The 15082-nt window shown below is 62.3% G+C and overlaps 3 protein-coding genes and 3 pseudogenes across 7 annotated transcripts in view; 1 reads left to right on the forward strand and 5 right to left on the reverse strand.

Moving 5' to 3' along the window:
* The window catches only part of UBAP2 (ubiquitin associated protein 2), a 125991-nt gene that overhangs the window by 97730 nt on the left and 13179 nt on the right, over nt 1–15082 (forward strand). The window lies entirely within an intron of this gene.
* LOC130142248 (interferon-like) lies at nt 343–1987 on the reverse strand. Its single transcript, XM_056323786.1, has one exon. It carries the CDS (start codon nt 912–914, stop codon nt 351–353), a length of 564 nt encoding a protein of 187 aa, XP_056179761.1. The 5' UTR covers nt 915–1987; the 3' UTR covers nt 343–350.
* On the reverse strand, nt 3158–4969 carry LOC130142241 (interferon-like; annotated as a pseudogene).
* LOC130142252 (interferon-like) lies at nt 6212–7810 on the reverse strand. Its single transcript, XM_056323789.1, has one exon. The coding sequence runs from the start codon at nt 7017–7019 to the stop codon at nt 6456–6458; it is 564 nt and encodes a 187-aa protein (XP_056179764.1). The 5' UTR covers nt 7020–7810; the 3' UTR covers nt 6212–6455.
* Nucleotides 9264–11074, reverse strand: LOC130142250 (interferon-like; annotated as a pseudogene).
* Nucleotides 12316–13390, reverse strand: LOC130142242 (interferon-like; annotated as a pseudogene).

Raw genomic sequence — 15082 nt, forward strand, 5'->3', positions numbered from 1 at the left:
GGAGCAGGTGCTGAGTGGCGGTGGCTTCGCGCCACGCCGAAGGCTCGTTCCTTGTGCTTGTGAGACAAGATGCATTGGGCAAGGTCTTTGCAACAGGTCTTTATTTTGTGTGGAGTGAATAAATAGGTGAATAAATAGGTGAAGTCCCGCGGTGGCAATAAATAAGAGTTGTATAAATAAGGGGGTCAGTCAGTGGGGGCGGAGGGCGCGGGGCCGTTGCTGCAGCGGCTGTTGGCGTGGCTGAGGGTAGGCGGGATGAGAGAGGTGGGGCTGGGTCCGCCGGGGCTCCAGAAGTGTTGTTGTCGGTGTGGTGGGGCCGTGCGCGGTGCGCGTTGGCCGCGGTGCTTGGGCTAACGGCGCATGGTGCGGGTGAGGTTGTGGAGGCGTTGGAAGCAGGCGCGAGCTTCGAGGCGGACGTGGTCCCAGGCGCAGGCGCTGTGGTTGTGGGTGTGGAGGAAGTCCTGGATGTGCGTGAAGTACCTGTCGATGCTGAGTCGCTGCCTTTTGAAGAGCGTGGCGCTGGCTGTCGGGCATTGCTCCAGGCGTTGGATGTAGTGCTGTAGGTGGTTGAGGAGGTGGTGGCGCGCGCCGGTGTCCCAGTGTTGTGGGGCGCTGTCGTTGCTGAGGGTGTGGAAGAGGTGCTGTAGGATGCGGAGGGCGGTGGCGGCGGCTTGCTGTGGGTGGCTGGTGTGGAGGAGGGTGTCGGGGAAGCGGAAGGGCGCCTGGTGTTGCTGGCAGGGCTGTGTCGGGCTGGGAGCCATGGCCTGGAGGAGCCGGAGGCCGTCCCAGGGGAAGGTGTCGTCGCCGGGCCGCAGGTGGTGGCAGGCGAGGGCGGTGGCGAGAGCCGTCAGGAGGAGCAGGAGCGGCGTGGCGCCGTGCGTCAGGCGGGGCTGCGGGGTTGCGGGCGCTGTCATGGTGGTTGGGTGGGTGTCGCTGTGCAGGAGCCCGGGCAGGCTTGGTGGTGTTGCGGGTGGTCGCTGTGCTTGGTGTGGTGCCGGGTGGCCGGCTTTATGTGGCGCGGCGGCTTCCCCTTCCTCGCTTTCCGATGGCAGCGAGTTTCCGGCTGTGGCTTTCAGTTTTGGCTGGTGGCTGTGGTGGTCTTGGGGAAGTGCGTTGTTGGGGTGGCCGTGGGTGGGGAGAGCGGTGGCGGTGCTTTGGCGGTGGTGTGTCGTGGGGAGGTTGGCTGTAGTGGTCGCGCGGGGGATGCGCAAGCGCCGGGGCAGAGCCCCTGGGGGCAGCTGTGCCGGGGAGGTGTGTCAGGGTTTCCCTGTTGGCTGCAGGGCGAGCTGTGGTGCCTCTTCTCCGCAGCTGAAGTTTCCCTTCCTGCCCAAGTGTCTTTTCCGCCTGTAATGGCCTGGTGTTGTCCGTGGTGTGTTTTCCTTTCACTTGTGTCTGGCCTTTGTTTTCGTCTTAGCTGGTCTTTCCTTTTCGTGTTGGGAAGGGTTGTGAAGTGATGTCACTTGTCAGAGCGTGGGGAGCCCCCTCCTGGAGCGAGGGCCTGGGGGTGGGGGCGGCTTGGGAGGAGGTGGCTCTGGGGGTAGGCACTTGAGCGTGGGCTGTGTTCCCGCATGGATCTGCCCCGTTGAAGCTGACGGGCACGGGGAGGAAAGGCTTGAGGGAAAAGGAAGAGGAAGAAGGGAAGAGTTTTGCTGCGGTTGCTGTTGCTGCCTTGGCCGCCTTGGCTGCCCGGCTGTGGTCCCGTGGGTGCACGTGCCCGCCCCTGTATCCCCGGGGTCTTGTGTTTTGTCTGCCCCCGGGGCTGAGGTGGGCCTGGAGACGGAACCGTGGCCCGTAAGTGAAGGGTCCCATGTTTGGGATGGCCTGAGGCCCTGCTCCTCTGAAGAGGAGGGGTGCCCAAGAGTCCTCGGGAGGTGGAGCCGGGGCAGCCAGCGTAGCTGCGGAGCTGGAGTGGCAGGAGGAGGAGGTTGCGCTGGCTGAGTTGTTGAGGTCCCTTGCAAGAGGGAGGATGGCATTGTGCTTGCGTGAGGGAGGCTGCCCTGTGTTTCCTGAAAGCGTGTGGAGCAGGCGAAAGGTGTGAAGGGTGTTGGTGGTGGCGGGCCGGGAGCCACGCTGTTGTCAGGCAGCGTTGTGTTGGAGGGTGCAGTGCTTGGGGTGGTGGCGCGTGCACGGTGGTTGGGCGTAGGTAGGTGCCGTCACGGCAGGAGGTAGGCTGACGTTGGAGGTCGCCGGCTGGACCTTGTCCGTGTTGCCCTAGAACAGCAGAGTTGGCGCTGCAAGGTGTTTTGAAGCAGCGCAGGCAGAGAGTTGTGGTGAGCAATGCCTGAAGCTGCAAGAGCCAGCGACCCCGAGTTGGGTCTGTGCCGTGCCGCTCCCTCCTAGACTCATGGCATGGTTTGGGATGGGTCGGGTTGGGCTGGGAGGGACCCTCAGAGGTCGCCGGGCCCAACCCGCCAGCAAGGGGCAGGGCCGTCTCAAGTAGAGGAGGTTCTGAGAGCCCCGTCCAGGCTGACCTGGGAGGTTTCCAGGGACGGGGCGCGCCCCACCTCTGTGGGCAACGTGTTGCAGCGTTTTGCCTCCCGGTTGGTCGCAGCGTGTTGCCTTCCTTGTAGGGAGCGTGAGCCGCCCCTCGTTTGGTTTGAAGCCAGTCCCCGCTGTGGTGTGGCTGCAGGCCCTTTGACCGAGTCGTCGGCCATCTTTCTTGTGAGCCCCCTGGAAGTGCCGAAAGGCCGCAGTAAGGTCTCCGCGGGGCCTTCCCTGCTGCAGGCTGAAGAAGCCCGTCTCTCTGAGCCTTTCGTCGCAGGAGAGGCGTTGCAAGGCTCTGACGGTGTCTGTGGCCCTGCTGTGGACGCGCTGCAAGAGGTGCGAGGCCTCCCTGTAGCGAGGCCTCCAGAGCTGAGGATCAGTTGGTGGAAAGCGGGGCGGGGGGTGGGAACTGTGGAGGAGACGGGCCGACACGGAGGCTCGGGTGACGCTGGCTGTTGAAAGCCTGGGAGAGGTTTTTGAGAGAGGTGGAGGAAAGCGCCTCCTTGGGGAGGGGTGTCAAGGGGGAGAGTGGGCACGGGGCCTGCAGAGCCCGTGTGGGGCAGGGCTTGGAGCAGGTGCTGAGTGGCGGTGGCTTCGCGCCACGCCGAAGGCTCGTTCCTTGTGCTTGTGAGACAAGATGCATTGGGCAAGGTCTTTGCAACAGGTCTTTATTTTGTGTGGAGTGAATAAATAGGTGAATAAATAGGTGAAGTCCCGCGGTGGCAATAAATAAGAGTTGTATAAATAAGGGGGTCAGTCAGTGGGGGCGGAGGGCGCGGGGCCGTTGCTGCAGCGGCTGTTGGCGTGGCTGAGGGTAGGCGGGATGAGAGAGGTGGGGCTGGGTCCGCCGGGGCTCCAGAAGTGTTGTTGTCGGTGTGGTGGGGCCGTGCGCGTGCGCGTTGGCCGCGGTGCTTGGGCTAACGGCGCATGGTGCGGGTGAGGTTGTGGAGGCGTTGGAAGCAGGCGCGAGCTTCGAGGCGGACGTGGTCCCAGGCGCAGGCGCTGTGGTTGTGGGTGTGGAGGAAGTCCTGGATGTGCGTGAAGTACCTGTCGATGCTGAGTCGCTGCCTTTTGAAGAGCGTGGCGCTGGCTGTCGGGCATTGCTCCAGGCGTTGGATGTAGTGCTGTAGGTGGTTGAGGAGGTGGTGGCGCGCGCCGGTGTCCCAGTGTTGTGGGGCGCTGTCGTTGCTGAGGGTGTGGAAGAGGTGCTGTAGGATGCGGAGGGCGGTGGCGGCGGCTTGCTGTGGGTGGCTGGTGTGGAGGAGGGTGTCGGGGAAGCGGAAGGGCGCCTGGTGTTGCTGGCAGGGCTGTGTCGGGCTGGGAGCCATGGCCTGGAGGAGCCGGAGGCCGTCCCAGGGGAAGGTGTCGTCGCCGGGCCGCAGGTGGTGGCAGGCGAGGGCGGGGTGGCGAGAGCCGTCAGGAGGAGCAGGAGCGGCGTGGCGCCGTGCGTCAGGCGGGGCTGCGGGGTTGCGGGCGCTGTCATGGTGGTTGGGTGGGTGTCGCTGTGCAGGAGCCCGGGCAGGCTTGGTGGTGTTGCGGGTGGTCGCTGTGCTTGGTGTGGTGCCGGGTGGCCGGCTTTATGTGGCGCGGCGGCTTCCCCTTCCTCGCTTTCCGATGGCAGCGAGTTTCCGGCTGTGGCTTTCAGTTTTGGCTGGTGGCTGTGGTGGTCTTGGGGAAGTGCGTTGTTGGGGTGGCCGTGGGTGGGGAGAGCGGTGGCGGTGCTTTGGCGGTGGTGTGTCGTGGGGAGGTTGGCTGTAGTGGTCGCGCGGGGGATGCGCAAGCGCCGGGGCAGAGCCCCTGGGGGCAGCTGTGCCGGGGAGGTGTGTCAGGGTTTCCCTGTTGGCTGCAGGGCGAGCTGTGGTGCCTCTTCTCCGCAGCTGAAGTTTCCCTTCCTGCCCAAGTGTCTTTTCCGCCTGTAATGGCCTGGTGTTGTCCGTGGTGTGTTTTCCTTTCACTTGTGTCTGGCCTTTGTTTTCGTCTTAGCTGGTCTTTCCTTTTCGTGTTGGGAAGGGTTGTGAAGTGATGTCACTTGTCAGAGCGTGGGGAGCCCCCTCCTGGAGCGAGGGCCTGGGGGTGGGGGCGGCTTGGGAGGAGGTGGCTCTGGGGGTAGGCACTTGAGCGTGGGCTGTGTTCCCGCATGGATCTGCCCCGTTGAAGCTGACGGGCACGGGGAGGAAAGGCTTGAGGGAAAAGGAAGAGGAAGAAGGGAAGAGTTTTGCTGCGGTTGCTGTTGCTGCCTTGGCCGCCTTGGCTGCCCGGCTGTGGTCCCGTGGGTGCACGTGCCCGCCCCTGTATCCCCGGGGTCTTGTGTTTTGTCTGCCCCCGGGGCTGAGGTGGGCCTGGAGACGGAACCGTGGCCCGTAAGTGAAGGGTCCCATGTTTGGGATGGCCTGAGGCCCTGCTCCTCTGAAGAGGAGGGGTGCCCAAGAGTCCTCGGGAGGTGGAGCCGGGGCAGCCAGCGTAGCTGCGGAGCTGGAGTGGCAGGAGGAGGAGGTTGCGCTGGCTGAGTTGTTGAGGTCCCTTGCAAGAGGGAGGATGGCATTGTGCTTGCGTGAGGGAGGCTGCCCCGTGTTTCCTGAAAGCGTGTGGAGCAGGCGAAAGGTGTGAAGGGTGTTGGTGGTGGCGGGCCGGGAGCCACGCTGTTGTCAGGCAGCGTTGTGTTGGAGGGTGCAGTGCTTGGGGTGGTGGCGCGTGCACGGTGGTTGGGCGTAGGTAGGTGCCGTCACGGCAGGAGGTAGGCTGACGTTGGAGGTCGCCGGCTGGACCTTGTCCGTGTTGCCCTAGAACAGCAGAGTTGGCGCTGCAAGGTGTTTTGAAGCAGCGCAGGCAGAGAGTTGTGGTGAGCAATGCCTGAAGCTGCAAGAGCCAGCGACCCCGAGTTGGGTCTGTGCCGTGCCGCTCCCTCCTAGACTCATGGCATGGTTTGGGATGGGTCGGGTTGGGCTGGGAGGGACCCTCAGAGGTCGCCGGGCCCAACCCGCCAGCAAGGGGCAGGGCCGTCTCAAGTAGAGGAGGTTCTGAGAGCCCCGTCCAGGCTGACCTGGGAGGTTTCCAGGGACGGGGCGCGCCCCACCTCTGTGGGCAACGTGTTGCAGCGTTTTGCCTCCCGGTTGGTCGCAGCGTGTTGCCTTCCTTGTAGGGAGCGTGAGCCGCCCCTCGTTTGGTTTGAAGCCAGTCCCCGCTGTGGTGTGGCTGCAGGCCCTTTGCCCGAGTCGTCGGCCATCTTTCTTGTGAGCCCCCTGGAAGTGCCGAAAGGCCGCAGTAAGGTCTCCGCGGGGCCTTCCCTGCTGCAGGCTGAAGAAGCCCGTCTCTCTGAGCCTTTCGTCGCAGGAGAGGCGTTGCAAGGCTCTGACGGTGTCTGTGGCCCTGCTGTGGACGCGCTGCAAGAGGTGCGAGGCCTCCCTGTAGCGAGGCCTCCAGAGCTGAGGATCAGTTGGTGGAAAGCGGGGCGGGGGGGTGGGAACTGTGGAGGAGACGGGCCGACACGGAGGCTCGGGTGACGCTGGCTGTTGAAAGCCTGGGAGAGGTTTTTGAGAGAGGTGGAGGAAAGCGCCTCCTTGGGGAGGGGTGTCAAGGGGGAGAGTGGGCACGGGGCCTGCAGAGCCCGTGTGGGGCAGGGCTTGGAGCAGGTGCTGAGTGGCGGTGGCTTCGCGCCACGCCGAAGGCTCGTTCCTTGTGCTTGTGAGACAAGATGCATTGGGCAAGGTCTTTGCAACAGGTCTTTATTTTGTGTGGAGTGAATAAATAGGTGAATAAATAGGTGAAGTCCCGCGGTGGCAATAAATAAGAGTTGTATAAATAAGGGGGTCAGTCAGTGGGGGCGGAGGGCGCGGGGCCGTTGCTGCAGCGGCTGTTGGCGTGGCTGAGGGTAGGCGGGATGAGAGAGGTGGGGCTGGGTCCGCCGGGGCTCCAGAAGTGTTGTTGTCGGTGTGGTGGGGCCGTGCGCGTGCGCGTTGGCCGCGGTGCTTGGGCTAACGGCGCATGGTGCGGGTGAGGTTGTGGAGGCGTTGGAAGCAGGCGCGAGCTTCGAGGCGGACGTGGTCCCAGGCGCAGGCGCTGTGGTTGTGGGTGTGGAGGAAGTCCTGGATGTGCGTGAAGTACCTGTCGATGCTGAGTCGCTGCCTTTTGAAGAGCGTGGCGCTGGCTGTCGGGCATTGCTCCAGGCGTTGGATGTAGTGCTGTAGGTGGTTGAGGAGGTGGTGGCGCGCGCCGGTGTCCCAGTGTTGTGGGGCGCTGTCGTTGCTGAGGGTGTGGAAGAGGTGCTGTAGGATGCGGAGGGCGGTGGCGGCGGCTTGCTGTGGGTGGCTGGTGTGGAGGAGGGTGTCGGGGAAGCGGAAGGGCGCCTGGTGTTGCTGGCAGGGCTGTGTCGGGCTGGGAGCCATGGCCTGGAGGAGCCGGAGGCCGTCCCAGGGGAAGGTGTCGTCGCCGGGCCGCAGGTGGTGGCAGGCGAGGGCGGTGGCGAGAGCCGTCAGGAGGAGCAGGAGCGGCGTGGCGCCGTGCGTCAGGCGGGGCTGCGGGGTTGCGGGCGCTGTCATGGTGGTTGGGTGGGTGTCGCTGTGCAGGAGCCCGGGCAGGCTTGGTGGTGTTGCGGGTGGTCGCTGTGCTTGGTGTGGTGCCGGGTGGCCGGCTTTATGTGGCGCGGCGGCTTCCCCTTCCTCGCTTTCCGATGGCAGCGAGTTTCCGGCTGTGGCTTTCAGTTTTGGCTGGTGGCTGTGGTGGTCTTGGGGAAGTGCGTTGTTGGGGTGGCCGTGGGTGGGGAGAGCGGTGGCGGTGCTTTGGCGGTGGTGTGTCGTGGGGAGGTTGGCTGTAGTGGTCGCGCGGGGGATGCGCAAGCGCCGGGGCAGAGCCCCTGGGGGCAGCTGTGCCGGGGAGGTGTGTCAGGGTTTCCCTGTTGGCTGCAGGGCGAGCTGTGGTGCCTCTTCTCCGCAGCTGAAGTTTCCCTTCCTGCCCAAGTGTCTTTTCCGCCTGTAATGGCCTGGTGTTGTCCGTGGTGTGTTTTCCTTTCACTTGTGTCTGGCCTTTGTTTTCGTCTTAGCTGGTCTTTCCTTTTCGTGTTGGGAAGGGTTGTGAAGTGATGTCACTTGTCAGAGCGTGGGGAGCCCCCTCCTGGAGCGAGGGCCTGGGGGTGGGGGCGGCTTGGGAGGAGGTGGCTCTGGGGGTAGGCACTTGAGCGTGGGCTGTGTTCCCGCATGGATCTGCCCCGTTGAAGCTGACGGGCACGGGGAGGAAAGGCTTGAGGGAAAAGGAAGAGGAAGAAGGGAAGAGTTTTGCTGCGGTTGCTGTTGCTGCCTTGGCCGCCTTGGCTGCCCGGCTGTGGTCCCGTGGGTGCACGTGCCCGCCCCTGTTATCCCCGGGGTCTTGTGTTTTGTCTGCCCCCGGGGCTGAGGTGGGCCTGGAGACGGAACCGTGGCCCGTAAGTGAAGGGTCCCATGTTTGGGATGGCCTGAGGCCCTGCTCCTCTGAAGAGGAGGGGTGCCCAAGAGTCCTCGGGAGGTGGAGCCGGGGCAGCCAGCGTAGCTGCGGAGCTGGAGTGGCAGGAGGAGGAGGTTGCGCTGGCTGAGTTGTTGAGGTCCCTTGCAAGAGGGAGGATGGCATTGTGCTTGCGTGAGGGAGGCTGCCCCGTGTTTCCTGAAAGCGTGTGGAGCAGGCGAAAGGTGTGAAGGGTGTTGGTGGTGGCGGGCCGGGAGCCACGCTGTTGTCAGGCAGCGTTGTGTTGGAGGGTGCAGTGCTTGGGGTGGTGGCGCGTGCACGGTGGTTGGGCGTAGGTAGGTGCCGTCACGGCAGGAGGTAGGCTGACGTTGGAGGTCGCCGGCTGGACCTTGTCCGTGTTGCCCTAGAACAGCAGAGTTGGCGCTGCAAGGTGTTTTGAAGCAGCGCAGGCAGAGAGTTGTGGTGAGCAATGCCTGAAGCTGCAAGAGCCAGCGACCCCGAGTTGGGTCTGTGCCGTGCCGCTCCCTCCTAGACTCATGGCATGGTTTGGGATGGGTCGGGTTGGGCTGGGAGGGACCCTCAGAGGTCGCCGGGCCCAACCCGCCAGCAAGGGGCAGGGCCGTCTCAAGTAGAGGAGGTTCTGAGAGCCCCGTCCAGGCTGACCTGGGAGGTTTCCAGGGACGGGGCGCGCCCCACCTCTGTGGGCAACGTGTTGCAGCGTTTTGCCTCCCGGTTGGTCGCAGCGTGTTGCCTTCCTTGTAGGGAGCGTGAGCCGCCCCTCGTTTGGTTTGAAGCCAGTCCCCGCTGTGGTGTGGCTGCAGGCCCTTTGACCGAGTCGTCGGCCATCTTTCTTGTGAGCCCCCTGGAAGTGCCGAAAGGCCGCAGTAAGGTCTCCGCGGGGCCTTCCCTGCTGCAGGCTGAAGAAGCCCGTCTCTCTGAGCCTTTCGTCGCAGGAGAGGCGTTGCAAGGCTCTGACGGTGTCTGTGGCCCTGCTGTGGACGCGCTGCAAGAGGTGCGAGGCCTCCCTGTAGCGAGGCCTCCAGAGCTGAGGATCAGTTGGTGGAAAGCGGGGCGGGGGGTGGGAACTGTGGAGGAGACGGGCCGACACGGAGGCTCGGGTGACGCTGGCTGTTGAAAGCCTGGGAGAGGTTTTTGAGAGAGGTGGAGGAAAGCGCCTCCTTGGGGAGGGGTGTCAAGGGGGAGAGTGGGCACGGGGCCTGCAGAGCCCGTGTGGGGCAGGGCTTGGAGCAGGTGCTGAGTGGCGGTGGCTTCGCGCCACGCCGAAGGCTCGTTCCTTGTGCTTGTGAGACAAGATGCATTGGGCAAGGTCTTTGCAACAGGTCTTTATTTTGTGTGGAGTGAATAAATAGGTGAATAAATAGGTGAAGTCCCGCGGTGGCAATAAATAAGAGTTGTATAAATAAGGGGGTCAGTCAGTGGGGGCGGAGGGCGCGGGGCCGTTGCTGCAGCGGCTGTTGGCGTGGCTGAGGGTAGGCGGGATGAGAGAGGTGGGGCTGGGTCCGCCGGGGCTCCAGAAGTGTTGTTGTCGGTGTGGTGGGGCCGTGCGCGTGCGCGTTGGCCGCGGTGCTTGGGCTAACGGCGCATGGTGCGGGTGAGGTTGTGGAGGCGTTGGAAGCAGGCGCGAGCTTCGAGGCGGACGTGGTCCCAGGCGCAGGCGCTGTGGTTGTGGGTGTGGAGGAAGTCCTGGATGTGCGTGAAGTACCTGTCGATGCTGAGTCGCTGCCTTTTGAAGAGCGTGGCGCTGGCTGTCGGGCATTGCTCCAGGCGTTGGATGTAGTGCTGTAGGTGGTTGAGGAGGTGGTGGCGCGCGCCGGTGTCCCAGTGTTGTGGGGCGCTGTCGTTGCTGAGGGTGTGGAAGAGGTGCTGTAGGATGCGGAGGGCGGGTGGCGGCGGCTTGCTGTGGGTGGCTGGTGTGGAGGAGGGTGTCGGGGAAGCGGAAGGGCGCCTGGTGTTGCTGGCAGGGCTGTGTCGGGCTGGGAGCCATGGCCTGGAGGAGCCGGAGGCCGTCCCAGGGGAAGGTGTCGTCGCCGGGCCGCAGGTGGTGGCAGGCGAGGGCGGTGGCGAGAGCCGTCAGGAGGAGCAGGAGCGGCGTGGCGCCGTGCGTCAGGCGGGGCTGCGGGGTTGCGGGCGCTGTCATGGTGGTTGGGTGGGTGTCGCTGTGCAGGAGCCCGGGCAGGCTTGGTGGTGTTGCGGGTGGTCGCTGTGCTTGGTGTGGTGCCGGGTGGCCGGCTTTATGTGGCGCGGCGGCTTCCCCTTCCTCGCTTTCCGATGGCAGCGAGTTTCCGGCTGTGGCTTTCAGTTTTGGCTGGTGGCTGTGGTGGTCTTGGGGAAGTGCGTTGTTGGGGTGGCCGTGGGTGGGGAGAGCGGTGGCGGTGCTTTGGCGGTGGTGTGTCGTGGGGAGGTTGGCTGTAGTGGTCGCGCGGGGGATGCGCAAGCGCCGGGGCAGAGCCCCTGGGGGCAGCTGTGCCGGGGAGGTGTGTCAGGGTTTCCCTGTTGGCTGCAGGGCGAGCTGTGGTGCCTCTTCTCCGCAGCTGAAGTTTCCCTTCCTGCCCAAGTGTCTTTTCCGCCTGTAATGGCCTGGTGTTGTCCGTGGTGTGTTTTCCTTTCACTTGTGTCTGGCCTTTGTTTTCGTCTTAGCTGGTCTTTCCTTTTCGTGTTGGGAAGGGTTGTGAAGTGATGTCACTTGTCAGAGCGTGGGGAGCCCCCTCCTGGAGCGAGGGCCTGGGGGTGGGGGCGGCTTGGGAGGAGGTGGCTCTGGGGGTAGGCACTTGAGCGTGGGCTGTGTTCCCGCATGGATCTGCCCCGTTGAAGCTGACGGGCACGGGGAGGAAAGGCTTGAGGGAAAAGGAAGAGGAAGAAGGGAAGAGTTTTGCTGCGGTTGCTGTTGCTGCCTTGGCCGCCTTGGCTGCCCGGCTGTGGTCCCGTGGGTGCACGTGCCCGCCCCTGTATCCCCGGGGTCTTGTGTTTTGTCTGCCCCCGGGGCTGAGGTGGGCCTGGAGACGGAACCGTGGCCCGTAAGTGAAGGGTCCCATGTTTGGGATGGCCTGAGGCCCTGCTCCTCTGAAGAGGAGGGGTGCCCAAGAGTCCTCGGGAGGTGGAGCCGGGGCAGCCAGCGTAGCTGCGGAGCTGGAGTGGCAGGAGGAGGAGGTTGCGCTGGCTGAGTTGTTGAGGTCCCTTGCAAGAGGGAGGATGGCATTGTGCTTGCGTGAGGGAGGCTGCCCCGTGTTTCCTGAAAGCGTGTGGAGCAGGCGAAAGGTGTGAAGGGTGTTGGTGGTGGCGGGCCGGGAGCCACGCTGTTGTCAGGCAGCGTTGTGTTGGAGGGTGCAGTGCTTGGGGTGGTGGCGCGTGCACGGTGGTTGGGCGTAGGTAGGTGCCGTCACGGCAGGAGGTAGGCTGACGTTGGAGGTCGCCGGCTGGACCTTGTCCGTGTTGCCCTAGAACAGCAGAGTTGGCGCTGCAAGGTGTTTTGAAGCAGCGCAGGCAGAGAGTTGTGGTGAGCAATGCCTGAAGCTGCAAGAGCCAGCGACCCCGAGTTGGGTCTGTGCCGTGCCGCTCCCTCCTAGACTCATGGCATGGTTTGGGATGGGTCGGGTTGGGCTGGGAGGGACCCTCAGAGGTCGCCGGGCCCAACCCGCCAGCAAGGGGCAGGGCCGTCTCAAGTAGAGGAGGTTCTGAGAGCCCCGTCCAGGCTGACCTGGGAGGTTTCCAGGGACGGGGCGCGCCCCACCTCTGTGGGCAACGTGTTGCAGCGTTTTGCCTCCCGGTTGGTCGCAGCGTGTTGCCTTCCTTGTAGGGAGCGTGAGCCGCCCCTCGTTTGGTTTGAAGCCAGTCCCCGCTGTGGTGTGGCTGCAGGCCCTTTGACCGAGTCGTCGGCCATCTTTCTTGTGAGCCCCCTGGAAGTGCCGAAAGGCCGCAGTAAGGTCTCCGCGGGGCCTTCCCTGCTGCAGGCTGAAGAAGCCCGTCTCTCTGAGCCTTTCGTCGCAGGAGAGGCGTTGCAAGGCTCTGACGGTGTCTGTGGCCCTGCTGTGGACGCGCTGCAAGAGGTGCGAGGCCTCCCTGTAGCGAGGCCTCCAGAGCTGAGGATCAGTTGGTGGAAAGCGGGGCGGGGGGTGGGAACTGTGGAGGAGACGGGCCGACACGGAGGCTCGGGTGACGCTGGCTGTTGAAAGCCTGGGAGAGGTTTTTGAGAGAGGTGGAGGAAAGCGCCTCCTTGGGGAGGGGTGTCAAGGGGGAGAGTGGGCACGGGGCCTGCAGAGCCCGTGTGGGGCAGGGCTTGGAGCAGGTGCTGAGTGGCGGTGGCTTCGCGCCACGCCGAAGGCTCGTTCCTTGTGCTTGTGAGACAAGATGCATTGGGCAAGGTCTTTGCAACAGGTCTTTATTTTGTGTGGAGTGAATAAATAGGTGAATAAATAGGTGAAGTCCCGCGGTGGCAATAAATAAGAGTTGTATAAATAAGGGGGTCAGTCAGTGGGGGCGGAGGGCGCGGGGCCGTTGCTGCAGCGGCTGTTGGCGTGGCTGAGGGTAGGCGGGATGAGAGAGGTGGGGCTGGGTCCGCCGGGGCTCCAGAAGTGTTGTTGTCGGTGTGGTGGGGCCGTGCGCGTGCGCGTTGGCCGCGGTGCTTGGGCTAACGGCGCATGGTGCGGGTGAGGTTGTGGAGGCGTTGGAAGCAGGCGCGAGCTTCGAGGCGGACGTGGTCCCAGGCGCAGGCGCTGTGGTTGTGGGTGTGGAGGAAGTCCTGGATGTGCGTGAAGTACCTGTCGATGCTGAGTCGCTGCCTTTTGAAGAGCGTGGCGCTGGCTGTCGGGCATTGCTCCAGGCGTTGGATGTAGTGCTGTAGGTGGTTGAGGAGGTGGTGGCGCGCGCCGGTGTCCCAGTGTTGTGGGGCGCTGTCGTTGCTGAGGGTGTGGAAGAGGTGCTGTAGGATGCGGAGGGCGGGGTGGCGGCGGCTTGCTGTGGGTGGCTGGTGTGGAGGAGGGTGTCGGGGAAGCGGAAGGGCGCCTGGTGTTGCTGGCAGGGCTGTGTCGGGCTGGGAGCCATGGCCTGGAGGAGCCGGAGGCCGTCCCAGGGGAAGGTGTCGTCGCCGGGCCGCAGGTGGTGGCAGGCGAGGGCGGGTGGCGAGAGCCGTCAGGAGGAGCAGGAGCGGCGTGGCGCCGTGCGTCAGGCGGGGCTGCGGGGTTGCGGGCGCTGTCATGGTGGTTGGGTGGGTGTCGCTGTGCAGGAGCCCGGGCAGGCTTGGTGGTGTTGCGGGTGGTCGCTGTGCTTGGTGTGGTGCCGGGTGGCCGGCTTTATGTGGCGCGGCGGCTTCCCCTTCCTCGCTTTCCGATGGCAGCGAGTTTCCGGCTGTGGCTTTCAGTTTTGGCTGGTGGCTGTGGTGGTCTTGGGGAAGTGCGTTGTTGGGGTGGCCGTGGGTGGGGAGAGCGGTGGCGGTGCTTTGGCGGTGGTGTGTCGTGGGGAGGTTGGCTGTGGTCGCGCGGGGGATGTGAAGCACTGGGACAGTTACATTTGCGGTTTTTCTGCTGCTTATGTGATTTTCATGTGGTTTCTCCTTTTCCTTCTGGAGTCTTTCTTGTTCCTGTTGTGTTTGGCTGAATTTCCCTTCCTTCTCATGCATCTTTTCCTTGTGTAGTTGTACGGTAGTGTTTGTGGTTTTTTTCAGTTTCGGTGTTTTTGTCATCTGTGTTTTTGTTTCAAGACATCATTTTTTTTTGTGTATCGGGATATTTGTAAAACGATGTCATTGGTTTCTCAGGAGTTCACTAAGTCTACTTGTTTGAGAAGATATGGTTGCATGTGTGTCTACAGTCACTGATATTTATTGGTATATTCTTCATCTCTTCGATTCCATTTCTTTGTTTTGAAACCTCATGGTGATGAGAGGGGTGAGAAGTGTTGTCTCATTTTTAGGTTATTTAACAGTGTAGGAAATGCAGGCAGAAACATTTTTTATGTAGGGTGAATTTTGCTATTTTTGCTATGTTAGGAAGTTTTTGTGAGCACTGTCACTATTGTGCTGTATTTTTATATTGTGGAGGGAAAGGTTCTCTACAGACAATTCCATTTTCCAATTTCCAGCGTTCCCCTGTTTAAGTGCATGTTCGTATGTTATTCTCTGATATTACTGGAACTGTCCATTTTCCTCTATCTTTTGTTAGTTTTTTGGGTTTGAATTTTTTATGACTAATTGTGCATCATTTCATTTCTTCATTTTTTTTTCAATTTTTTTTTTAATGTTACTGTGTTAAGTATTATCTAGTGCTGAGGGTAGGTGGTTTCAGAGGAGGTTGCACTGGCCTTGTCCAGTGATGGCTTTGCATCTATCTGCAGGAGCGGGCATCACAATGTACCTGATCCCTCTTGTGGTGTTCTATCACCTTCATGGTGAAGAAGGATATAATGTGTTTATTCTTTCGTGTTTTTATTCACGATGTTCCAGCTTGTGTCATTATCTGTCCTTTGTTTTCCTGTCCGAGGAGGGTTTTCTTTCTTTGTCCACCTCAGAGAAGACCAAGCCATTGAAGTCCCGCCTGCCTGGCATCACAGGGTATTTCTGGTTAGAAGGAACATCAGGGGGACTGTGGTACAACATGGAAGTTGCATCTTGAGTGGTCCTGGTGTGTACCTGAATACTTTCAGTCCCACTTGTTTTCTCGCTCTCCAGCTGCATGGCATGTGCCTGCTATGGGAAGGGCCAGGCTCTTTTCAGTGTTGCCCAGCAACAGGACAAGGGGCACGGGGCACAAACTGCAGCACAGGAAGCTCCTTCTGAGTCTGGGGAAGAACTTCCTTACCTTGAGGGTGACAGAGCCCTGGAACAGGCTGCCCAGAGAGGCTGTGGAGTGTCCTCTGGAGACATTCAGCCCCCGTCGGACATGATGACACGCAACCTGCTCTAGGAGAGCCTACTGTACAGCGGGGGCTGGAGTAGATGATCTCCAGAGGTTCCCTCCAACCCTGACCATGCTGTGATGTGTTCTTGCAGTATCCTTGCAGCGATGTGGTGGTGGACGTGGTATAACTGTGCATGGAGAAGAACCTCTTTGTCCTGTGTAGGAGGATGCCATAGCTGCTGAACTTTAGTGTTGTCTTTCTCTAGGCATACCTGGGGAGGGAAGAACATCTGGAGCAGATATTTTTGGGGTGGTGGTTG

This window comes from Falco biarmicus, chromosome Z (assembly GCF_023638135.1).
Source record: "Falco biarmicus isolate bFalBia1 chromosome Z, bFalBia1.pri, whole genome shotgun sequence".
Lineage (NCBI taxonomy): Eukaryota > Metazoa > Chordata > Aves > Falconiformes > Falconidae > Falco > Falco biarmicus.